General features: G+C 44.5%; 1 protein-coding gene across 1 annotated transcript in view; it reads left to right on the top strand.

Moving 5' to 3' along the window:
- LOC147452741 (uncharacterized) overlaps positions 1-18341 on the top strand; it is a 70892-nt gene extending 52551 nt beyond the window's left edge. The window contains exon 5 of the mRNA XM_086518335.1: positions 17892-18341. Coding sequence (XP_086374461.1) covers positions 17892-18041 — 150 coding nt within the window. The 3' untranslated portion in view covers positions 18042-18341. The remainder of the gene's footprint in view (positions 1-17891) is intronic.
- Positions 18342-26623: the final 8282 nt, after the last annotated feature.

Raw genomic sequence — 26623 nt, 5'->3', positions numbered from 1 at the left:
GTCCGAAAGCTCTCATCGAGACGCTCATTCCAGACAATAGGGGGATCACCTTTACGATGAGGACCCGAAATCTTTGGTCCTTTCACCCCTCCTTTTAAAAGTTGCGTAAGCGGAGCAACAAATTTAGAGTAATCCTTGATAAACTTGCGAAAGAATTCAGTAAAGCCTAAAAAGGACTTGGTGTACATTCTTCAGAATGGGCCAATTTCGCACTTTATCTAACTTTTCAGGGTCAACGCGAATTCCAGCGCGAGCTCTTTCCTAAAGAATTTACACTTAGAAGCCTTAGAGTAAAGCTTCTCAGTTCTTAGTACTTCGAGAACAGTGCGTATATGCGCTAGGTGCTCAGACAAACTTCGGCTGTAGATCAAGATATCATCGAGAAATACAACAACGAAGTTGCCTAAAAATGGTCTCAGCAGATGATTCATCTCTGTTGAAACATAGCTGGAGCATTGGTCAAACAAAAAGGCAAGACCAAAAACTCGTAGTGACCATAATGCGTATGGAAGCCTGTCTTAGGAATATCTTCCAGTTTGATCAGTATCTGATGATAGCCATCGTAGGTCCATCTTCGTAATATACAACGCTCCATGGAGCCGATCTATCATATCGTCCATACGTGGGAGCGGATACTTATTCTTGACAGTGAGCTTATTCAACCCCTTGTAATCCACGCACAAGCTCATAGTGTTATCCTTCTTTCGAGAAAGTAACACTGGCGCTCCCCACGGAGATTTACTTGGCCGAACAAAACCCTTGTCGATAAAATCTTTCAGCTGTCGCTGAATCTCGTCCTCCTCGGTTTTACTAAACGAACAAAACCCGTGCCGAGATAATCTTTCAGTTGCCACTGAATCTCGTCCTCCTCGGTTTTACTAAACCAATAGGGTTGCTTTGAGAAGGGCTGACTACCAGCCACTAACTCAATGCCATGATCTACTTCTCTTGAAGGTGGCAAGCCAGGAGGTAGATCATCAGGAAAAACATCCTTCAAATCAGTCATGATTTCTCGGATAAGGTTGGATTTCGTCGGAATCCCTAAGTTCAACAGAAGAACATGAAACATTTTTACGAAATTCAGTGACAGAAGTACCAAGCACTAATGAATCAAACCAAGCAGATGGTACACATTGATAAAAGTCAACATCAGAAGACTTTGTTTCTTTATACATTTCCAAAGCAGTAACAACTGGTATTGCAAAACCATTATTTACAGACTTCTGATTACAAAGCGACACAGATACATGAGACATGTCCTGCTTAACAAAAACAAGAGAGTGATGTACATAGTCTATATACAATGAGTGTTGTTTATCATAAAACCATGGAATAACATCTGCTCTGTCCAGGCGCATGATGTGGAAATCCAGGTTCTCTTTGTAATCAGCTAACTCGAGCGACAAATCTGGAAACATCCGATTCCATATATCTGTATCCTCGCCACGAGCCATCTTCACGCGATACTCATGGTCATTGTCCCGCGTCCGCAGGCTCAGTTTTTGCACCAATTTGCATCCACAAAATTGTGTGAGCTTCCATTATCAAGGAGTACGGTCACGTCGTGACCATTGATCTTCCCGGAAAATCGGAGAAGATCGTGCTCACCAAACACTTTGGTGCTAAAAGTACAATTAGTGCATGGACTGTGCGCTAAATGATGGATTTCAACTTGAATGACATCAGAGTTACCTCAGAGCTCGTGAATTTGAACCGAAGGACGACCTCGCGGTTTCTGTGTCTTCTTCTTCTTGGGGTAGTCCTTGATTTGGTGACCTGTCTGGCCACATCCAAAGCAAGCTCTTTTCTGCATTGCATCAGAAACTTAAGCATTTTTGGCTTTCTTCTCTCCTGAGAAGATCTCGGCGGTGATTTGGACTTATGTGGAATCGGGGTCGCTTCCTCGAAGCGCCCTCACCGGATTGATGGTCTACCGTTCTTTTCTTCTCATAATTCACTCCATTTATCAAATGGAACATCTTGGCCTTTGCCACTGCATCCTCGACATCGGTCGGGGCTTTGTTCTTGATTAAGGCCCAACGGTAATCCTCATGCAATCCCAACAGGTACATGTGCATAGCATGCGTAGAATCCACCTTGCAAAAGGTGAGCGCCTCCTTGAAAGCTGTCGTATATTTATCAAAAGACAGAGTTTTCATCGAAAGACTTTGCAATTTGGCATAGGCTTTCAAAGGATCCATTTTGGCGAAATCCCTCTTGAATTTCACACAAAAATCAGCCCACGTCGTAGGCTTCTCTGTCATGTCGCGCCACCGGGTAAGCGCCTTACTGCGCAAATAGAGAGGAATCGTTTGAATCCTCCGTTCATCATGTTCCCCATGGAGATCAAAATACGTGGTCCACTGGTGCAGCCAGTTATTTACCGCCAATTCCGTACACTGCTTCTCTTCCCTTGAGAAATTTGTAGTTTTGTACGGAATCGTGGTAGTCGGACCACCCTATGAACGCCCAAAAGCAGCAATCTGCGTTTGCAATTGTTGGAGATGGGTTTCGCTCTCGAAAATTCGTGCAGTCGTCGACTGAGCCGTATTTTCTAGAGCAGTAAGCCGGGAACTAAGCCCTTGCACAACCCCTTCGAGAGAGGCCAAGCGAAGGTTCGTCTGATGTTCGCGTTTTCCAAAGCGGTAACACGCTGGTCGAAACTCTGGAAAGTACTTGTAATCCATGTGTAGAGAGCATGCGTGAATGGAATTTGAACATTACCTGGCGCGTCGTCACGCTGCACATCCGAGTTGGAGGAATCCATGGCAAAGTGTGTGAAAAACTGGAAGTTTCACGCGAAACTGGGCCTTTTTTGCACTTTTCGGTCGCGAAAAGTTGAACTTCGAAGAGCTCTACTCGTCGGCGTGAGCGTCCGAAGGCGAGCAGGTGATGGCGGAAGCGCGGGAGCGCGAGCAGGCGGGAGAGAGCAGGCTTGAGAGAGGAGCAGGAGAGCCAAAATTGAGTTCTCTGTAAGCTCTGCAAGTTTCTGTAAGTGAGTTTTTAATAAATCACAGGTTTCAGACCATACTTAAAAAAAAAACCCAAAATGTCCTGGCCACTTTAAAATAAAGGTCACTTGAACATAAGAGTAAAAAAAATCCAGAAGAGGGCATCGTGAGATAATTTGAACGACGCAACAACTCCTCAGCAGAGAGCAAAAAAATCCACGTTGGACTTCTTGCGCTACCTCTCTCCTTCCACGCTGGACTTCTCTCTTCGATCACACCCTCTCTCTTCGACTTGCAGACTGGTTCGCTTTCTTTGCACTGTTGAGAGTTTCTCTCTCTCTCTCTCTCTCTCTCTCTCTCTCTCTCTCTCCATGCTTCGCACAGAGAAGGAGATTACAGAGAGGGTTTTTTATTTTTATTTTTTAAAAAAAAAACATACTGTATGCTGAATTTAATCCAAAATCAGCAAATTAATGAGTAATAATTGAAAACCAGTAAAATCAATAAGTAACCCTCTAATTTTCAACAGTTTCACATGCCAATTTGCTGATTTTTGATAGTATTGATTTACACCTGCAAACATACTCATGAGAAGAAAATAATCAATTAAACAATTATATCATCGAAGATTACATAAAACAGTAATTATCCGACTCGATCCAGCCCGTAGGTGTGCATACAGTCCTTTGTGCAGCCAAGCCGGCTCTGAAACGGAAGTGAAGAGATCCCCGGCTACACGGACCGCCTACAGACACGTCGGACAAACCACCCGACCATAGCCACCATCCAGCAGCTCCCCCGTGCTGGGGCCAGCGTCCGAGGACGTAGGCGTGCACTTGTAAGACCGAGCGTCCTATACCACCCGGCCTCACCTCCTCGAGGTGACCTCGCGCACTCCTTGCCTCGCGGGCTAACCATTGGCACTCTGCCAGTGGGGTCAATAATTGCAAATGAGGCCTTGGCCTCTCTTTTTTAATAATGGCCGGCCACATTGGCCGTGTTCACACTACGTCCGCTTGGACACTAGACGCCCATCTCGACGACATCTAGGCTAGATCCCCTCTCCTGTGAGCGGGACATAACACGGGGGATCTATTTGAGAGGTGTCTGCTGAACCTTGGTTCCTCTTGCCTCTTCTGCTAGAATCCACTAGCGCTAGGTTTTCTTTTATATATGCTTATCAAATTTGCCCTACCTAGTTCCCAACAAAAGTCACTTAAAAATAATAAGTGAAAAATGGCTAAAATAGGGAAAATAGGTCTATGCACTGTAAAAATGCTCCTCATGGGTTCTGACTGTAATCTGATGGTCATGCTGTGTGTAACCAGAGGATATGCATCTATTGTAAGTGTCTAGGCATGCACGGTCTGCGAACAGACTCACAAAGTTGCCAGAACACTTCCTAATCTAATTGAATTGAATCCATGTCATGAAGTAGCTTGTCCACGTATACATAGGGTTAAATGTGCATGTGACACTCCAAGGGACACCTGTCTGTGGAATTCGGCCTTTGATCTGGTGTACAAATGAGAGCAAGGTAGAGTGCGACTTGTCAGGAGACTTTGGTCCGAGCCGATTGCGTCTCTCCCTGTCCACAGAAAGTTCCTGATTAGCCTCTCTAGGTTGCTAATGCAAGAACTCGAGAAAATCCAGCATGGGGCTTTTGGTCTAGCTTCAACTATTCCAAGAGTTACCGATGATCAACGGGTTGAATCTGATGTAGTGTGGACTGCAGAAGAGAGAAGTTACTTCGCTCCTTTGTCACAGATTACCCAGATAGATTAAAGTCACCGATTTCTCTTCAAATTTCAAGGATATGAATGGATTGATAGTATTGGGTTGTATGACTTTAGGAAAAGAAGTACTTTGAAATGGGAATTCCTTAAATGAATGTGATATATGTGCTCTCTCATGTGGGGGATGTTTGAATGCATGATTGAAAGACGAAATGAGCAGAACATTTTGGTCTTGATTCACCTGAGGGGTGATGTGGATATGATAGTAACAAGATTTAATCAATCCCGACATCCGCTAGAGATCGACAAGATTTGGATATGATTGCTAAATATGTTACGATGATTATGATTCTCATCAAAGATCTCGGCGGGGATAGCGATGTGAATGTTAAGTGACCGTCGTCTTTGTGCAAGTACTAGATATGTGTTGTCTGGTGCGTCGGTACCTAGAGTAGTGTCTATTGAATTGGTTGTTGGCTTATGTTGGTTTTGCGGGCGTAATCGAGGGCAATTACATTTCTTTCAAGAGGGGGGTATGTCACAAGGTCATGACGTGGCATGACCTAAAGGACAGACTCCGGATTGAAAAAGGTCAGAGCCTTGTTGAAAGACGTAGAAGAAGTTGTGACAACTTGTAGAACATTTTGAGAGGCCAAAAATAAAAGGACACGAATTTTGATAAGTTGTAGCAACTTATTGGGTCTTGTCCGATGGGTCCCGAAAGGGACAATGGCTAGAAAGACAAGCATAAAAGGTTGATGACGTGGTAGATGTATGGACCTGTGCGATTTGCGATGTTGACGTCTGCTTTACGGACCTCTGGTCTTGTCCGATGGGTCCCAAAAGGGACAATGGCTAGAAAGACAAGCATAAAAGGTTGATGACATGGTAGGTGTATGGACTTGTGCGATTTGCGATGTTGACGTCTGCTTTACGGACCTCTGCGATTTGCATTGTTGATGTGGCACTTGTACGGATTTCTGCAAAACGTGTTGGCTACCCTAGCTCTAACTTTTTGGACCCGGATGCTTTTGGACTTGAAGCTTGTCATGTACATTGCTATTGGAAGGCCCAGGGCCTAAAAATAAAGTGCGAGGGCCTCATTCTTAAGTAGATAAGCTTGGGAGCTTGCTGAGACGAGGACCTTCAGACATTGTACTTTGTGAGGCATATGTAATAATGAAATCCGGAAAGGGGCGCGAGTCTTTGGGGCCAATCTTTGGGCGCAGAACTTCGTTGTGCCGTGTCGTCTCTCTCTCGGTTTTGTTCAATTCTTTCAGTTTTCTCACGTGTGTTATGGTAGATTCCCGACTTGGAATGTCCAAGTCGGTTACACCTCCTTTGCTTGGACACCTGCGTGTGGCCCTTGTCTCTGCCTGCTGTGCTTGGCCAGCCTTAGTAAGCTCGGTCTCTGTGTCACAAAGTGATGACGTGGCATGACCTAAAGGATGGACTCTGGACAGAAAGAGGTCAGAACCCCCTGAAAGATGCAGAAGAAGGTATGACAATTTGTAGAACCAAGCCGAGAGGCCAAAATGAAAGGACGTACCAACTTATGGGGTCTTGTGCGATGGGATTCAAAGCGACAAATGCTAAAAAGATGCGTAAAAAAGGCTGATGACATGGTTGCCGCACAAATCCCGGTAAATTGCGCTGTTGTCGTGGCTGTCGTACGGACCCTCGCGATTTACATTACTCACGTGGCAATTGTACGGATTTTTTGCAAATCGTGCTATCAGCCTAGCGCTAGCTTTTTGGGACAGAGATGCTTTTAGACCCGAAGCTTTTCATGTACAGTGCTTTTGGAAGGCCCAAAGCCTAGTCTGATAGGCCGATGTTTGGAAAGAGGAAGCAATTTTATAGAGCCAGCCAATATGATTTAGGAAGAAGAAACCCTAAGATTTTAAGGAGTGTTGGCAAGCAATAAAGTTTGACACTTTTTTTGGCTTTAAGGATACACTCAGAGCCCTCGCTTTTATTCAACAATTTGATATTGGATACTCCGGAGGACGCTATTCAGAGTACTCCAAAGTCCGGAGGGTGACATCCCACCTTAAGGGAAACGCACAGACTTAGAGGTCTATCGTGCTTCTACGGAGGGAGGCACCAACAAAGTGGCTTCAGTTCAGAAGAGTGTTCACTTTCTCATGGCTCACTCAAGAATACGAACGAGATGTGATCACCGCTTGGAATCATTTGAGATGACCAAGAAAGACATCCTAGATACTTACTATCAGAGATTTTGGGACACTTTCTTACCGGCCTTTTCTTTCAAGAAAATGACCTTCAAGCATCAGATAGAGCGATTCTGTTGTTGTCTACCTAAAGAGATACAAGATTATTGTTTGCTGCAGAAGTTTGAGTCCATGCAACAATTGATGGGACACGCAAAGCAAGGGTTTGCAATGCATGGGGGCACTCTTACGTACGTCATAGATAGATTAGTCACAGTTGAGACCGGACAAGATACGAACAACAGTAACAAAAGGAAGGGAAAGCAACAGAAGAAGAGACCTTCAGGCTCTCGATTGTCGGCACCTTGGTAAGGCACCTGGCTAAAACATGCCCTTAAGGAGGGTAAATGTTACGGTTGTGGAGAACATGGGCATGTTTTAGCCAGGTGCCTTACCAAGGTGCCAAAAGAACAACCAATATGGATGAAAGTACGGAGCTTTGTAGAGCGTGGGGCAAAGTACGAGATTAAGAAGCCCTCATCTGCTACGACGGAGGAGCCAAGGTCAACTTCACTTCGATTGAATTGGCGGCTCGACTTGGAATCACACCACATGAAATGGAACCACCGGCTGAGGCAGGTCTAGCGGCACCCGAACAGGATGTTTCCATACACTTGTCATAAGCAAACTTTGGTTGCATTGTTAGGGGTATTTGGGGCACGAGGCCTTCTATATCATGCCTTTGGAGGGGTGTGATGTCCTTTTGGGGATCCCGTGGTTCCACAAGAACACTATGGTGGTCGACTCCAGGCAAGAAAAGCAACTTTGAAGAATGAAAAGAGTAGAGAAATAGTACTTGATGTAAAATTCAAGGGCGAGTCAGTTTATAATAGGCTTGGACACTCCAAGCGAGAAATCAGTAGCAACACACGAACAAAAACTTCAAAATCACTGAACTTTAATACAAAGAGAGAGAGAGAGAGAGAGAGAGAGAGAGAGAGAGAGAGAGAGAGAGAGAGAGAGAGAGAGAGAGAGAGAGAGAGAGAGAGAGTGTCGACATGGCACAGCGGTGTTCCGCACCCAAAAGCGTTGGCCCCAAAGATTGGCACCCCTTTCAGTATTTCTTAAGTACAACTCTCAAGGGACTCTACTCTCAGACTCTGCGTCCAGATGCTCTGTAGAGTGAGGCCCCAAGGGCTCTTTTATTCTTACAAGGGATGCCCAAAAAGCAGAGCCCCAAAAAAGAAAGTAGGTTCAAAAGCACTAAGCCTAAAAGCAATTGATCCCAAAAGCTTACATAAAAACTGCCACGTTAGCAGCTCAACGCAAATAATGGAAATTCGTACAGCCTAGCACATGGCACTTGCGGTGTAAATCACGGAAATTTTGTACGGCCTTGCCACGTCAACATCCGTACGATCTGCCACGTCAGTATGTCAATGCATTTTACAGAATTCTCTCCTAGAGCTCAAGATTTTTGTCTTTATAGTTTTGGGCCCCACGGCCGGTGCTTCATAAGTTCTTCAAGTTAGTCCATTCAGTTTCTCTTGTCCACTCGGCCATTTCTCTGCCAGTTGGTCATGCCACGTCATCACTTTGTGACATTTCCCCCTCTTGAAAGAATTGAAGTCGCTCTCGACTACGCTTGCAAAACCAACATAGGCCAGAAACTAGTTCAGTAGATATTTGACTCTAAGTACTGACGCACTAGACAACACATATCCAACACTTGCACAAAGACGATAGTCACTGAGCATTCAAATCACATTCACATCACTACCCCCGTCGAGATCTTGGATGAGAATCATGATTTATTGTAACGTATTAGCAATCACATCCAGATCTGCCACTGATCTCTCGTAGATGTCTTGATTGATTAAATCTCGTTAATATCTTGTTTATCTCATATCTGTCCAGAGAACAAGACCGAAATGTTGCAGTCATTTCGTCTTTCAAACATGCACTCAAACACTAATCACATGAGAGAGCACATATATTAGATTCATTTCAGGAATTCCCAGTTCAAAGTACTTCTTTCACAAAGTCATTCAATAGAATTTTGTCAGCTCCCATCAGTATCCTTGAAATCCAAAGGAAGTCAGTGACTTTATTCCATCTAGGTAATTTGTGACAAAGGAGCGGAGTAACTCTCCTCTTGTACAGTTCTCGGCTGCACCAGATTCAACCCGCTGATCATTGGGAACTCTTGGAATAATCGAAGCTAGACCAAAAGCCTCAAGGTAAAGTTATAGTATCCGAGGAGTATTTGCTAGGTCCTCCTCCTCCATCCACTTCGCATCCAATGCCGGATAGTTCTTAACTAAGAATCGTTGTATCACTTTACCTTTTACTCTCCTTTCCTTGTGAGCCAATATTTCTTCTGGAACAAGAATTTCCTCGGTCTCTTCCACTTCAGGTTGCTCCTCAAGCTCCTCGTCCATTGGCACCTCGCCTTTGAAAGATTTCAATAGACTCACATGAAATGCATTGTGAATCTTTGGTAACTTCAGTCTGAAGGATACATCATTGATCTTCTCTTGAATTTGGGAAGGGCCATAGTGTCACACAATCATTCTCCTTCAACCGCAAGTCACGTCAAATCGTCATAGTTACCGGGGAACGCCACCCCATGGGCAAGAATTGCTAGAACGGCGTTTTGGAGGGGGGGGGGGGGGGGGGGGGTACATGGCTCGGAACGTTCGGCAGAGACTTTTGATACCGGAACGGCCAGTCCGCAACGGCTTAGAATGGATAGATTTTCAGATTTTGGTGATTTGTCTTGTGAGCCTTCCCCTTGTTAAATGTCCCTTTTCCCACCCCTTACCTTCACAATGCACACGAGCTTTCAAGGGCCAAAGCTAAAGCTCTACCCTCTCGAGTCTCGCCTCTCAAGCTCTAGTCTCTTTCAAGCTTACAAGTTTAGACTCTAGAGTCTACAAGGCCAAAAGATCTCCCCCTATCTCTCAAGCTTTCTCCCTCTCCCTCTCTCTCAACTTTAAAGCTCTCTCTCTGCCCCCTTCCCTCTCTCTCCCTCTCAAGCTCTCAAGTGTATACGACACACGTTTGCCATAGTAAGGCTGAATGGTCTTCAAATCAAGTGTTTTGTGAGTGTTAGAGTCAAAGGACTCTGATACTACTTCTATTCAATCACACAGAGTTTAAAATTGCTTTATTTGGGCGTTTTTATACCTCCCGTACCTCCCATTCCGCGCCATTCCTGTTCTGGACTCCTCCTCGTTCCCCCGTTCCGCGTTTCGCGTAACTATGACGTCGATGCTTGTCTGTTGTCTTCTTGTGACGTGCTTGAGACTTCTCAAGAGCCTCGCGTACCTTAGCAAAAGCAGTCTCTAGATCTTGAACATACTGATCTGCTTCACAAATCTTATCCTTGGTGCCTAGAATAGGTGGAACCTTCTCAGTACCCTCGATGATCTCAAAATGGTGCCTTCCCTGTATGCACTGTGTTGTTGTAGGCAAACTCCGCCAAGGGCAAATACTTTTTCTATTGAGCCTTTTGATCGAATTGTAGGACTTCAACAAGTCCAAAATCACTCTCAGATTGCCCGTCTATCTGTGGGTGGAACGAGGACGAGATTTGCAACCGGGTGCCAATGTTCTCCCAGATTTCCCTCCAAAACAAACTAGTGAATCAAAGATCTCTGTCTAAAACAATGAACTCAGGCATACCATGTAATCGAAAAATTTGAGACAAACAGTCTAGCCAAATGATTGGGCTTAATTGTCTTCTTGAATGTACGAATGTCATCATGCCGACTCTGAGTCTTGGGAAGATGAAATCCATTGCTACACTTTCTCATGGTCGGCTAGGTACGGACAAAGGTTACAGAAGACTTGGTGCCTTATGCTTGACCTTTTGGTATATCAAACAACTTCGTCTACATCCTTTTTGATCCTCGGCCAGTAGAAGAACCGTTGCACACCTTTCGAGTTGGTTTCTATGCTGCGAGGACCCAAAAAAGGTGGACAATGGCACTCTGTCAAAACCTTATTTCTCAATGCTTGCGTCATACACAAGAAGTTTTTTTCCTCATCAAATAGCATTCCATGAGCGGATAGCACGCAACCACTTGCCCACTCTGCAGTCGATCAAAGATGTTTTCAAAATCTGGATCTATGGCGTATTGATCTACCATATCCTTGAAGCTGTTGTGATGAATTGTCGAAATAGCCAAAACCAAAGGTTGACAAGACACTGCATCCGCCACCACATTCTTCTGTCCTTGATCATGCACAACGAGAAAGTAAAATTGTGACAAAACGTTTGCCCACCGCATTTGCTTGTCCGAAACCTCTTTCAGAAACAAGAAATAGCGCAAACTCTGATGATTGGTGATCACTGCAAAATCCGCTCTAAGTAGAAAGTATCGCCATTGAGTAAGGGCATGGATAATTGCCAAAAGCTGCTTCATAAGTTCTTCAAGTTAGTCTGTTCAGTTTCTCTTGTCCACTTGGCCATTTCTCTGTCGGTTGGTCATGCCAGGTCATCACTTTGTGACACAATCCCACTTGTATCGCCTTCGGCCATTTCTAGATCAATGAAATCCAGTTTGTTTGTTTACTCGATCTTCTGAAATGAGATAGATGACAAGAAAATGTCAAATTTGTTCGACCTTGAGAAAGAATGACATGAATTTTTGCAAGCTCAAGCTGATTGTTTCTCAGAAGGCTTACCAGGGGAGTTACCTCCTCAACGACTTGAAGATCACACGATTGACTTGATTCTAGGTAGTACGCCACTGAACCGGCCACCTTACAGAGTAAGCATAGCCCAAAATGAAGAGATTATGAACCAAGTGAAAGAATTGTTGGAAAAAGAATTGATTCAACCCAGTACTTCACCATTCTGTTCGCTCATGCTTTTAGTTCTAAAGAAAGATGGATCTTGGAGAGTGTGCATTGACTAAAGGCCTCTCAATAAAAGCACCATCAAGGACAGATTCTCGATACCCAAGATCAATGATATATTGGACAGGCTACAGGGTTGTACTTGTTTCAGTAGAATCGATCTAAAAAGTGGTTATCATCAGATCAGAATTGATCTTGGAGATGTATACAAGACCTCATTCAGGACGTCCTTTGGAGTGTATCAGTATTTGATGCCTTTTGGTCTTACAAATGCTCGTGCAACCTTCAACAGGATGAGGGGCATGGATTTTCGAGAGTATAGGTCATTTGTGGGCACTTTTTTTGACGATATTATCGTATTCTCTAAGAATGAGGTATTACATCGACATCACTTGCTACAGGGTTTTTAGGCACTGAGGCAACATCGGTTGGTGAATGGAAAGAAGATTGAGTTTTTCTTACCAGAGATTCACCTTTTGGGACACATCGTCTCTACGGAGGGTGTCAAAATGGACCCGGCCAAGGTTGAGACCATCATAGATCGTCCAAATTTGAAGAATGTTCATGAGGTTCGCAGCTTTCTGGGTTTGTGTTCTTACTATCGACGGTTCATCCGAAAGTTTGCAGAGATTGCTTCTCCTCTACATGCTTTGACACAGAAAGGGGTTTCTTTCACTTGGGAACCATCTGAGATTGCAGCCTTTAAGACTCTCAAGGATAAGTCGACTGGCGTGTGATGCTTGTGGTCGTACTTTGGGAGTGGTCTTTGATGTGTTGCGTATGAGAACAGAATGTTTTCTAGACCAGAGCAGGTTGCACAGATCTATGAGAAGGAGCTATTGGCAGTTATCCATGCTTACTCATTGGTGACACTTTCTACTTGGATCCGATTTTACAGTGTCCACCGATCATCAGAGTTTATGACATCTCTTGTCTTTCGAACAAGCAAATGCTGTGGGCAAACATCTTGTCACAATTTCACTTTTAGATTGTGTGTGTTCAAGGACAGAAGAATGTGGTGGCGGATGCATTGCCTCGCAAGCCTTTGGTTTTGGCTATTTCGGCAGTTTATCATCACAACTTCGATGGTAGATCAATACGCCACAGAGCTGGATTTTGTAGACATCTTTGATCGGTTGCAGAGTGGGGAAGTAGTTACGGGTTATTCACTCAAGGAAGGCTATTTGATGCGGATGAACTTATTGTGTGTTACACAAGCACTGAGAAATAAGGTTTTGACAGAGTGCCATTGTCCACCTTTTTCGGGCCACCGCAGCATAGAGACCACCTTGAAAGGTGTGGAGCGGTTCTTGTATTGGCTGAGGCTCAAAAGGATGTGGATGAGTTTGTTTGCAGTTTTTTGATATGTGAGTAAGAAGACGGTTAAGCTAGATCATTTTTCTAAACTGTTTGTCTCGCAGTTATTTTGACTTCGTGGCATCCCTCAGTCTATAGTTTCAGATAGAGATCCCCGTTTTACTAGCTTGTTTTGGAGGGCAATCTGGGAGAATATTGGTACTCGGTTACAGTTCTCATCCTCTTTCCATCGGCAGACTGGGAGATTACGAATTTCACTAGTTTTGTACCTGTTGAAGTCTTACATCGTTGACCAAAAAACTCAGCTAAAGAAGTTTTTGGAGTTTGCTTACAACAACATAGTACACACGTTGATAGGGAAGGTGCCATTGCGAGCGGACAAGGGGAGGAAAAGTCTATTCGCATGTCAGCACCTACTAGCGAACCGAGCCATCCCTATATGGTCTCAACTGACTGTTTTTAAGGCGTGCGTATATCCAGTGACTTGTTATGGCAAGGAAATTATGGGGGCCCACGATCAGCGTGTCCTTCACTCTCTGTAGCGCCTCGTCGCCATCGAGATGCGAATGTTACTTGGAAAGGGAGCAAGGTCAACCTCTGTAGGGACGGCAACTCTCCATCACGAGTTTAACATACCATCTGCACCTGCCTTTTGTGGGGGACAACGAGCAAGGGCTTTTGACAAGTACCGCTCGGTTTCATCTACCTGATAGGCTCCTTGGTAAACAAGAAGCCTAAAAACCAACCGTTCAAGAAGTGGACTTGGACGACAAGAACCCAGAACTGGATGAATAAGTATATCCCAGCGGTTGACTTTAGCTCAGTTCGCTACCACGCATGGGACAAGTGGGATGAGAGGCATTCGTGCTTGGTGTTGGAGCTCTATAAGGAGGCTGGTTTTGAACAAACACGTGGATACCTGCTGCAACTCAATAGGAGCACTATAGTGAATAGGAAGGAGGAGAGAATGCTGGCTCTCGCGAGAGTAGGTGGGCTCAAACTGGCGGATAGCTACATGTGCGGACACAACATTTGCACGTTGTGCTCCCAGTTAGAGGGTCGTTCGCTTTCGCATTTGCTGATGAACTGTTCGGCGGTTGATAAAGCCAGGGGGAGGTGGCTAGACCGATTCAACTCCACCTTCAACGTAATCGACCCTTCGTTGGACCTTGAAGAAAGGACCGTTATCCTCCTTGGTGGGGAGGCTCGCGGGAAGCGGATGCCCTTCTAGGTACGCCGTGATCCGCACTCGAGGGACGGAACCGTAGGGCACGTGCCTATGGTGAAGTTGTACCCCAGTATTTAGGTGCTCTGCATAGGCGGATGGGGAGATAATGCTCCCCTTCCTATGCTGTTATTTTGAATCCGATCCCTTCCGGGGGAAATGACGTAATTCTCCCCAAGCGAAGCCAGATGAGCTACAAGAGCGCCCAAGTGCCATTCCCCCCCGGGGGGGTCAACTTCACCTATAAGGGGTTGGGAGGTGCAAAAGGGAGACACCACCAACCTCAGCGGACGCCACCTGTGAGCGGACGCCCTTCCAAGCGGGTATGGCCTTTCCTAGGGGAAAACCATCGAGTTTCAAAGGCAGTTTAGTGAGGTGAGCGATAAGTTACCTGGAGGAAGCAACTCCAAAGGGAAGACCGAAGCAAGTCCCACAGTACTTGGGCCTTTGAACAGAGGTACTTGGTCGTTGTCACGCCCAAATCAAGTTGGCGAAATGGGTCTCTCAAGGGATTAGTCATGGCCCTAAGAGTGTAGATAAGTTTGGACTCTCGTAGTCCAGAGGAAACTAGTGACAAAAGCATCTGCCTTCGGTTTTTGGGTGCATAGTCCTGGTCGTTCTTCTTGTATAACCTTTTTTGGTGTATGAGGGGAAAGCCCTACCCGACTCCGAAAATAAAACAAAAAAAAAAGGGAATTCCTCAAATGAATGTGATATATGTGCTCTCTAATGCGTGGGATGTTTGAGTGCATGATTGAAAGACGAAATGATTGCAATATCTCGGTCTTGATTCACTCGAGGAGTGATGTGGATATGATAATAATAAGATTTAGTCAATCCCGACGTTTGCTAAAGATCGGTGAGATCTGGATGTGATTGCTAAATACATTATGATGATCATAATTCTCATCAAAGATCTCGATGGAGATAGTGATGTGAATGTTCAATGACTATCGTCTATGTGCAAGTACTGGATATGTGTTGTCTCGTGCGTCGGTACTTAGAGTCAATGTCTACTGAACTGGTTGTTGGCTTATGTTGATTTTGCAGGCGTAGAGGGCGATTACATTTCTTTCAAGAGGGGGGTATGTCACAAAGTGATGATGTAGCATGACCTAAAGGACAGACTCTGTACAGAAAGAGGTCAAAATCTCGTTGAAAGATGCAGAAGAAGTTGTGACAACTTGTAGAACCAAGCTGAGAGGCCAAAAATAGAAGTACACGAATTTTTATATGTTGTACCAACTTATGGGGTCCTATCTGATGGGGCCCAAAGAGACAAAGGCTAAAAAAATACGAAAAAAAGGGTGATGACGCGGTTGTCGTATGAATTTCCGCAAATTGCGTTGCTGCCTTGGTTGTTGTACAGACCTCGTGATTTACGTAGCTGATGTGGCAATTATACGGATTCTCTGCAATTCGTGCTGATAGCCTAGCGCTAGCTTTTTGGGACCCAATGGCTTTTAGACCTGAAGCTTTTCATGTACATTGCTTTTGGAAGGTCCATAGCCTATAAATAAAGTGCCAGGGCTTCAGTCTTAGAAAGATAAGCTGGGGAGCACTGTTAAGACGAGGACCCTCGAACATTGTACTTTGTGAAGCATTAATAAAAAAGAAATGTCGAAAGGGGTGCTAGTCTTTGGGGCCAATCTCTTTGGCCGTGGAACTTCGCTGTGTCGTGTCGTCTCTCTTTCAGGTTTGTTCAGTTCTTTCAGTTTTCTCGCGTGTGTTGTTATACACTATGTTGCGGCTCGGGGCCTCCTCCGTGGATAGGCCTTTGCAAGATGGCCAATCTATCTGCAAATGAAGCACCGATTTGGGAGCCCCGAATACTCCAGGCTCTGACGGAGCCAACCACCACTCACCTGAGGTAGTAGAACGACATTCAAGATTGTGTGGGTGCCTGTTGCCGTGGCAGCAAGTGAAGTTGCTGTACGTGGTGTCTCCAACACGGTCCCAATTTCGGAACCTATCCTGGTTGGGAAAGTAGATTGAAATGGGCAGGTTTTCCTTCTCGAGAAGCACATCGGTAGCTGGATCAAAGCGGTGCCACTGTCGAAAATGAGCTTTGATTGCTCGGATGGCCAGGGTGCTCATTGCAATGACCTTGGACGCCATCTCGGAAGTCTCAAACACTATCTGGTAGTAGACGCGCCCAAGAAGCTGAATGTTGATGATCTTTCCTACCTCTGCTAAAAGGTGGCCTCAAGGAGGTCGCGCACCTCTCCTCTGCTAGGTCGAGTGCGGATTATCTTGCAGGTAACAGAGGCGGCCTAAAGGTGTTCCACCTCTGCCTCTAAGCTCACCTTCTCTGCCGGCGAAAGAGCAAGTCGGATGGTGGGTTTTGCGGTGTTGGGCAAGGGGGCTTCAATCGAGTTCCTATGTGGCGGAGTACAATGTGCCATTTGCGTTTGCTGCTGTGGCCGAGTACGAGGACAGAATGAGTGCGAAGGAGGTGGGTTGGAGAAGCCAAGAACGGCCTGCCAACTCCTCCAAAGGAGAGGAAGAGAGAGCAACACGGGGGGGGGGGGGGGGGGGGGGGGGGGGTTGTGGGGTGGGGAGCAACAGCGCGATGTGTGGGCGATGGCGAGCAGCAACAGCGAGAAGGTTATTACCAGGCCTCCAAGTAGGTGCTTTTCCAGGCTTATGACGCAGCGGTTTGGATGCCAATGTGAAAGCAAGTTGGGTGCTAGTGATTTTAGCAGTGAATGCCAACTTTTTGTATCAATTGCTTTTGGGCCTGGGGCCTTTTTAAGTATTCCTAGGGAGCACTTTGGCAGATGCTTGGTAGCAGAATTGCAGAGTGACTCCCTGGCAATTGTACTCTGTGATTCATCAATATAAAAAGATGTACCAAAAGGGGTGCCCATGGGGCTAGTGTATTTGGGAGTGGAACTCTGCCACTTTGTGTCTCGACTCTTGTTTGTTTTAAAGTTCAAGTCTTAGCCCCTCGGGGCTCGGTGGCTTGCTGCAAAACCAATCATAAGCTTGCACAGGGAGAGACTGGACCTTATGAATCGAGCAACCTTAGCATTGAGAAAATTGGCCTGCCTGCTTGGCTGCACATAACCCGCAATTGCTGCAGCTCATTTAGTTCGCATGCGCTCGTGCTAGAGAGAGAGAGAGAGAGAGAGAGAGAGAGAGAGAGAGAGTTAACGTGTATTAAAGAGCAAACTCGGTGTATGAGACATAACAATGTAAAACTGTAAGATCTTCTCTGTCGTCGCGAAAAGAAGGAAAGTTGTAAGTGTCAAAACTAAAATGGGGGGAGGGTGGGGGGGTGTGACTGACTAGAGCATACAACAACTGAGAGAGGGCTATGTGATGTAGTGGAGGATGGAGCACTTCGTCGTTGAGCGCAAAATGCAAACTGTATGATTGGGTTTACAAGCATGATGTGCATGATGAATGTGTGTGTGTGTGTGTGTGTGTGTGTGTGTGTGTGAGTGAGAGAGAGAGAGAAGAAAAAGAAGAAGAAGAAGAGTATATTAACGTCGTAGGAAACTATCCCAAGAGACCTTAAAGATCTATCCGACGAGGAGAGAGTGTGTGTGTGTGTGTGTGTGTGTGTGAGAGAGAGAGAGAGAGAGAGAGAGAGAGAGAGTAATTTGTTTTATTGCAGGGTGCTTATGGCACAAGGAGTATGATTGTGTTTACTGTTGACAGTGACGGTTGCGTAAAGTTTTTTGAAAGATACTTGGAAAGCACATTGTGGAAAGAACATGAATTTTGCTTTCATCAGCTTCATGGGGACACATCCTTGCCTTCTTGACTATGTATGAAGTGATCAAAGGTTTCAAAGATTACTAAAGAGAAAGATTACTAAAGGTTTTTGCCTTCTAATCTCTTTGGGGGTGTGGTTTCACTTGTAAATATCAAGAGAAGCTGTTTTCAAAATCCCTACTTTACACTGTTTTACATATAGAAGGGTCGTACATAAAGACTCATAGCTTGAAATAAGAAAAGGGTGTGTTCTATTTCTTGAGAAACTTGCAGATAAGAGGTTTTCAAAATGGGCCTCCAGCATGTTATCTCTTGAATTGCTAGCTTGAATTTCATTTTTCTCCTTTAACCTTTTTAAATGTAGTAGTAAGAGTAAAAATTGCGCACATCAATCTGCTGTGGCTCTTGCTTTAAGGACCATTATGAATGTGGCTCCTTTTCAGCAATGTCCTCTTTTCAAGGTTATATAAAGGCTACAATATCCTTGAGAGTTGTTTTTGTAGCATTCAGAGAACCTAAAAGTGTTGTTAGGTGAGTTACACATGTATAAAAGAAATAAACTTAAGTGCATGAACAAGAAATAAGTAACGAAATGCGAAAACATAATAAACTTGGACATCCTATCATTTTAATGATTAGCATTTTATCTACTCTATGAGGACATGTCGATGATTGATGACTATTCATGATGTATGGCGTAGACAAGCAGAGATGATGTTGCAAGCAATATATAATTAAATTTTAAATGTCTTGAACTAGAAATTTGGTCATTGTAGTCATATTCCGTAACACGTTCCAAGCGAGAGCATTTTCACGTTTGTACACATGTATCTGAAGGGGATCGGGGAGCACCACAGACGGAGAGTGAGAGAGAGAGAAGGAGAGACACGATGTGGGTGGGGAGACTCAAAGAGTGAGCAGCCTTCTATACATTTATGCTATGTATAAGGTATACAAGTTAGTGGGCGTCCAAACTCTGGGCGGTCGGGCAAGGCACAGGCGCCTATACTCCAACAACCTCCCACTTAAGGCGATTGTGCCTTTAAGCAAGAGAACCTAATCTAAAGATTACAAAAGGCGAGAGAAAACCGCTCTCAACCGATGTCCACTGGCTGGCTGTGATCGTGTGCATCCGGTTGTCTTGCTCCCGTGTAAGTCCATACACCACCAGACGTATCGCATACGTACTACAAGTATGTACGCAATACCTGCATATCTCCCTCGTGCACTATGTCATCATCAGTCAACAAACGACTGACAACTCCAACTGCAACCACTGCAGTTGCGATATCCGGTCTCAAGATCAACATCTCATACATGAGACCACCGAATGTCGATGCAATGCTAGCGGGCCCTGTTAGCTCTACAGAGCATGCATCAACATATATATCCCTGGCAATAGGCATCTCTGACTGACAAGGCGTGTCAGCCACATGCATCTCCTGACTGTCCGCAAAAGACGCATCAACCTGTCGTGCAACCTCAGAGCAAACCAGCTGTTCTAGGTGTCTGTTGGAAGACATATCCTGCACAACTATATCCCCATGCTCACTGTCGAGCATAGAAAGGAATGACTGCATAATCGTTGACATCTCAGTCTCCTCTGCAATCATCCACTGTAAACATGACCACTCAATCTGCTGTGATTCACTAGAGCTCTCATGCTCTAACTCCGTATGCATAGACTCTTGCACAACGTCCTCCTGTCGTGACTCACTAGAGCAAGACCGCTCTACCTGTCTATCCTGCATAGAAGTATTTCGCACAACTGACTCTCTGCTTTGCTCAGTCACTAGCAAAGCATGCATGTCTGATTTTGTCACCTCTCTGTGTGACTGCTCAAGTCGTGTCCCAACTGTGTGCACAACGAGCTCACTACTCTGCACTCCATGCAAAGTACCCTGTAACCCATGAGCAAAAGAGACTCGCCTGCTCTCTCGCTCTCTACCTGGCTGCGTGATCACAGAGACAACACCGTCTCTCCCGTGATCCACATGCAATGGGTAACCTGTACCACTCCTGGCACCTCTCGCAATCACTAGCGAATCCAAATGCATCACAAAATCTCGCTCTCGTAGCGAAATCTGACATCCACTATCCCGTAACTGTTTGACTGAGATCAAATCCCGTCTCAGATCTGGCACATAACGCCCATGACGCAGGGTAAATCTCATACCACTGGGCAAGGGTAAACATACGTCTCCTGCACCCTCAATGTCATACACAACACCATCAGCCATGTGCACACAACCAAGTCTCCCACTAGAAAACGTGCTAAACCACTCACGATGCGACGTGACATGGAAAGTAGCATCTGAATCTAGTAACCAATGTGAAGACAATGTGCAATCCGATATGCAATCCGTAGACATAAGATCGTCTGAAGACAAGTTAGATGTAAATGTGACATCGCCGTCACAAGCATACTCAGTAACCATCGTACTGATCTCACTAGCATCTGTCGTGCCCAAATTTGCATCACACATATGTCGCCTCCGTTGTCTCAAAATCTTGAAACATCGACGCCTAATGTGCCCTCTATGTCCACAATGCCAACATGTCAAGTCTCTATGCCGTCGAGACTTGCGTGTGAAACCAATCTCTCCCATGGACATAGAAGTGGGACTAGACTCCCCTGTAGACATGGATGTCGCGTACATAGCATGTAAACTCTGCCATAAAGCATGAGTTGTAGTCTCCCTCGAGACCTGCCAGTAAACAGACTCAACCAGATGCAAACAAATCATAGACATGGCTAACTCATCAAGATCCTGCCAATCATCATCACGCATAGAATTGGGCTTCGCCGATAAACCACGCAAGGGTTTATCCTGCCCCAAATCCGCCAATGCAACAAGCATATGTTCCTTCCAAGCAACAAAATCTACACCATTAAACTGTGTCAGACCATAACGCTGGAAGTCAAATGAAAAATCAGTCATAATGCTCGTAAAAGAGCAACCAACAATGAGTAGCAAATGCCAACCAAATCAGCTCTAAATTGGCTCGAATCGCATCAATTAAAGTCTGCAAATATGGCTGCAAAACAGCCCCAAAATTCAGCTCTTAAACAGCTGCATAAACAAGTCACAAACGTGTCCTAGATCAGCCTACAACTGAGCCATACATGGACACCTGCAAAGAGGAAACAATGGCTGAAAATTCAGCACCCAAATAAGCCCTCAAACCTGCCTGTAAACTTGTAAACCTGTAGCTGAAACCTGCTGAAAAACCTCAAGCCATTAGTGCTCGAATCCGGCTACCTAGCTCGTAGCCACACAAGCATACATTACAATACTCACTCTTGTGAGTGTGCCAAGATAACTGTACGCCTGTCAAACCCGTGAGCTAATCACCAAGCCTAAAATATGCGGTATCGATGCATACACACGCACAAATCTCCCACCTGCAGAGAACACCGCACGCAAATGTTGAGTGCAACCCGCAATCTCTACCTAGATCGCATAAATGATGCGCATAAAACTCTTGGGAATATTTCGCCAGAGTTTCGTCAGTAAAACGGCCACAAAACCAGTAACCAAACTGACTGCACGCTCAAAACCATGAGCAACCAAAGCGCATCAAACCGCACTCCAAATGCATGCACCAATCTCCACACTTTGCATACATCATTGCAAACACCTGCACATCTAGTACACAAATATCTGCTCTACCTGTGACTGCCAAAAAACATGTTCGAGGCATACATTGCCGAGCTCAAAATGCAATCACATTAGTCTCCCTGAGAATCAAACCACATAAGGCATACATCGTATCCTCCCACCTGTGAGGAAACTTGCAGCAAATATCACTCTCACATCTGAGAGCAAACCATGTGTGGAATCCTCGACACACAATAAACAACTGCTGCTGCAGAAAATTTAGCGTTTAGAATTTTAAAATTCTGATATGATGAGCGCATCCGGAGCGTGCCAAAACCCCAAGGTAGACTCCTGGATCACATGTATCCGAGTCCGGGTGTGAAAGCTATGCCAAAAACCTCCGTTTCGGCCCAAAAACGCAGCATAAACTGCCAAAAGAGGGCTGAAAAAATGCAGCTCCTCCACCGTAGCTCGAATGAATTTTTTGATGGCTCGAATAGCTTCGAAAGGGGGGTAAAACACTAGGACGCCTGGTGGAAACGCTCTCGGAAAGCTGAATTTGCCGATGCCGAAGTCGAAACCCTGTTTGCACTCTTGAAAGTGCGCGCGCGTGGACGCGATTTCGGGAATGAAACTGGCTCTCCGCTGTCGTCGTGACTATGCACACACGCGCTCCCTCCGCACCTACGCTCTGATACCAATTGAAGGGGATCGGGGAGCACCACAGACGGAGAGTGAGAGAGAGAGAAGGAGAGACACACACGATGTGGGTGGGGAGACTCAAAGAGCGAGCAGCCCCTTATACACTTATGCTTTGTATAAGGTATACAAGTTAGTGGGCGCCCAGACTCTGGGCGGCCGGGCAAGGCACAAGCGCCTATACCCCAACAGTATCTCGCAAGCCTTACGGACCATGGAAGTCAAGCATTCATTGCCTTAAGTAAGAGTATCTATACTATGTGACATTTGCTAGGTAAACTATCTTAGAGAGTATGACACAACAACACATACACAAACTCAAAGGGGTTTTAATGTCATAGGAGCAATCCAAAGAGACCTTTAAATGTGTGTGTGTGTGTGTGTGTGTGTGTGAGTGAGTGAGTGAGAGAGAGAGAGATTTTATGAACGTCGTGTAGCGGACAAAGAGGATTACCCTATGAGATGAAACATTTACAAGATTTTTGTGTCATGTCGTTGGGAAACAAGCAAACTGGAACACTTCTACAGTGATGTCACCCAAGAGAGTTGAAAGAGCATTACAAGAACACCAAAAGCTTTCAAAAACCCCTTTGAAACACCACAAATCCAAGAAGAGTAGTCCCCTTGGGAATTTAATTGGTCGTCGCCCATCCAAAAGACTATGTCACAAAGAAGGAAGAAACCTGTTTAGGCACGGAACTACGGACATCACCTACCAATGCTATTGAAAACAAAGCTTTCCTCTTCATCAAAAACCACTTTAAAAGTCTCCCTTCAAAGCATATAGCCTCCACAAGACCTATGGGTTTCTAAACTCAACCTACATAGTTTTGCCCCAAAGCTGCCATACACTGTAGGCTGCATACTATAACTCCAAAACCCCAACTCCAAAAGACATGATTTCAAACTTCAAAAAATCTTTGCAAACTCTGCAACAAAAGTACTGAAATCCTTCAAATCGAACTCACGCACAACTATGTGCAAAATGAATGCGAACAGGATGTTGTAGAAGGAAGACTAGGTGTAGAGAGAGCTAGTCGCGGACAAAAAATTGAATCCAAAAGCATCAAGAAGCCAGAACGAGCTCAAACCTGCCAAATTTTGAACTTTGGCTGAATTTTTTTTAGTTTGTACATGAGTTTTAGTTATATGCAAGTTTCCCTTCAAAAAACTTACTCACGGGCACTTACAGTAGCCCAAGAATTGTCACTAAACTAATGACTTGCAGTGCATGTACATGTGCTTGCTAAAGCAAGCCAAAAATCCCACAAAAAGAAATTCTACACACTTTTGACATCGGGCGTCATGTCCATATGTACAAATTTACAAAAAACGGGGTGTCAGAAATGCGCCCAACATAGTTTGCCACACCCCAGCATGCTAGATCATTCATGATCAGCAGCACAAAAGAGATTCTGTAAACCACATGAGGGAGTCTTCACTTCATCTTCATCCTTAGCCACATGATCAACAAATTCTTCAAAAGAAGGCTCATCCTCAATTATAGTCATCAACCTTGCAATATACTTCTTCAACCTGTAGCCATTCACACGTGCTTTATGTGGGGTACCATCCAAGTCAGCAAGCTGATATGTGCCATTTGAAAACCTGTTTAAGACCAAGAAAGGACTTTGCCACTTGATTTGAAATTTCTTTTGAAAAGTGCTATCAAACTTACTATTGTAACGAAGCACCATGTCACCCTTCTTGATGTCCTTGTCCTTCACCTTCTCATTTGTCTTTGCTTGATTGTTCTTCAAGACCTGCTCATAATGCTCAAAAGCCAACAATCTATCCAACTGTACACATTGCAAATATAGAAGTCTTTCCTTGAATGCATCATTGGGATCTTCTTCAAGCTTTAGCATCATCTTCAAAGCTGGTATCTTCACCTCAATAGGAAGTAAAGCCTCTTTGCCAAAAACTAGATGGAAGGGAGAGAAACCAATACCTGATTTGATGGCAGTTGTATAAGCCCATAGAGCACAAGGTAGCTCTAAATCCTTCATATTGTTTCTTCTCAACTTTTTAAGCATCCTTATGAGATCTCCATTAAACCTTTCATTCATGCCATTGCATTGGGGATAATATGGAGTAGTAAACCTGCAATGAACATGAAGCTTCTGACATAGATAATCCACCAGCTCTCCCCTGAAACATGGACACTTGTTAGAAAGTAACTCCAATTGAATGCCAAATTTACAACAAATTTCTTCATATATAAATAAGGAAACATCTTTACTCGTGATGTGCTTAACAGCTTTGGCTTCGGCCCACTTGGATAGATAGTCAACAGCAGTAAGGATGTAACATTTGCCTGTAGCTATCATAGGTAGAGGACCTATTGCATCAATACCCCACTTCTCAAACACATCATAAGCCACAATGGTGCCTCTAATTTATGATTTGAGAACCCTATTTGCCATGCTTTGACACTCTTTACAAGACTTGCACCAATGATGAACATCACGTTGAACGCTTGGCCACACATACCCCTCCTGCAAGACTTTATGCAAAGTGATCTTTGAAGCAAAGTGACCACCACAAGAACCCTCATGATTCTCCTAAAATTTTATAAATTTTCTCTTTCCAAGGAACTTTTCTCATCACAAGATCAACCCCCTTCATATATAAGGCATCACCAAGTAGTACATACCTTTTGGCACGGCGTAGGAGGCATACTTTTTTGACTTCTCCAACTCTGATGCAAGTATACCTATTTGTAGAAACTCTTCCTTCTTCTCTAAAGCTTCCCTTCCCAAATAAAGAGGATAATCAGCCCTTATCACATACAATTGTCCAATTGAAGCTTGCGTTGCACCATGTGCTTCGTCATTTTGAGACTTGTCCACATGCCTTAAACTCCAAGCTTCAAAATGCTTAAGCAGATTCTTCACTTGAAAACACATTTTTTTAAACCTTGGATTCTTACTTTGCCATACCCCAAGTACTTTCTTAACCACCAAAAGAGCATCACCTCTTACCCTCACACGATGGATGCCAAGCTCAAGGTAAAGGTTGAGCCCTTTCTCCAAAGTAGCATACTCAGCTTCATTGTTGCTTTGTGTTGTAAGCTTCAAACTCCTTTTAATTATGAAGGCACCTTGAGGATCATAGATTACAACACCTCTTGAGGCTTCACCATGCGCTTTCCTGTAAGAGCCATCAAAAAACAATAGATAGGCATTGTTTATGTCAGGAGCTTCCATGTGTTGCTTCTTGACCGCGTCCTCCTTAAGAAGAAGAGGGCTTTCCTTATAAGTAAGCAAATGAGACAATGTAGCCCTTGTACTCTCCTCAAAAAGAAAAGAGAATTGGAATTCTTGTAACTCCACAATCCACTTCATGAGCCTCTTTGACAAAGTAGGGCTATTCACCATTCGAGGTAGAAGAGTGTAGCTAGTAAGGAATGTGAACGGTTTAGGGAGAAGGTAGTGCTTAAACCTTCTACATGCATAAATCACACTCACCATGATGAGCTCCACCTCAGTATGGTCTCTTTCCACCTCTAGCTTTACCCTGCTTGCACAATAGATAGGCTTCATGTAGTGGGAGTTGTTACCTCTTTGAAGAAGCATAGCTCCAATAGCATCCTCACCTACTGATGGATTCACATAAAACTCCTTATCCCAATTAGAAGCTTGCATAGCAGGAAGAGAACCAAGAATCTCTTTGATGCCTTGAAAAACTTCTTCACATTCATTTGTCCATTGTAGAGGATCCAACCTTGCTACTTGTTGTAGAGGATAAAGAAGTTGAGAGGACAAAGGAATGAACCTTGCCATATACTTCACCTTTTGAATGAAAGTAGCAAGTTGCTTTGTATCTTTCGGTGATTGGAGGAGCACCAAAGCCATCACTTTGTCAGGATCCGCTTCAATACCATTCTCTGAGATCATATGCCCCAAAAAACTTCACTCTTGGTTGAGCAAGATGACACTTCTTTGGGTTGAGTTGACCTCCACTTTCATCATATTGCTTCAATGCCATCCCAAGTTTTACAAAATGATCCTTTCTAGAGCTATAAACACAAATGTCATCAATAAGATCCTTCACAAACTTGCCAAGAAAGGGAGAGAACACCTTATTGATGCACTTTTGATACCACGCACAGCCATTCATAAGACCAAAAGGAAGCACACAATAACAAAAGCATCCCCATGGTGTGATAAATGTGGTCTTTTTTTTATCTTCTAAAGCCAAGGTGAGTTGAAAATATCTAGAGAATCCATCACATACACTATACCTCTCATGTCCTGCAATAGAATCAAGTATGTCATCTATGAAAGGAAGAGGGTATGGATCCCTCTTCATGGCTGCGTTTAGAGGC

The sequence above is a fragment of the Adiantum capillus-veneris genome, chromosome 8 (assembly GCF_014529385.1).
Source record: "Adiantum capillus-veneris isolate H3 chromosome 8, ASM1452938v2, whole genome shotgun sequence".
In the NCBI taxonomy this organism is placed as follows: domain Eukaryota; kingdom Viridiplantae; phylum Streptophyta; class Polypodiopsida; order Polypodiales; family Pteridaceae; genus Adiantum; species Adiantum capillus-veneris.
The sequence above is the reverse complement of the archived record's forward strand: the minus strand, read 5'-3'. Positions and strand labels throughout refer to the sequence as shown.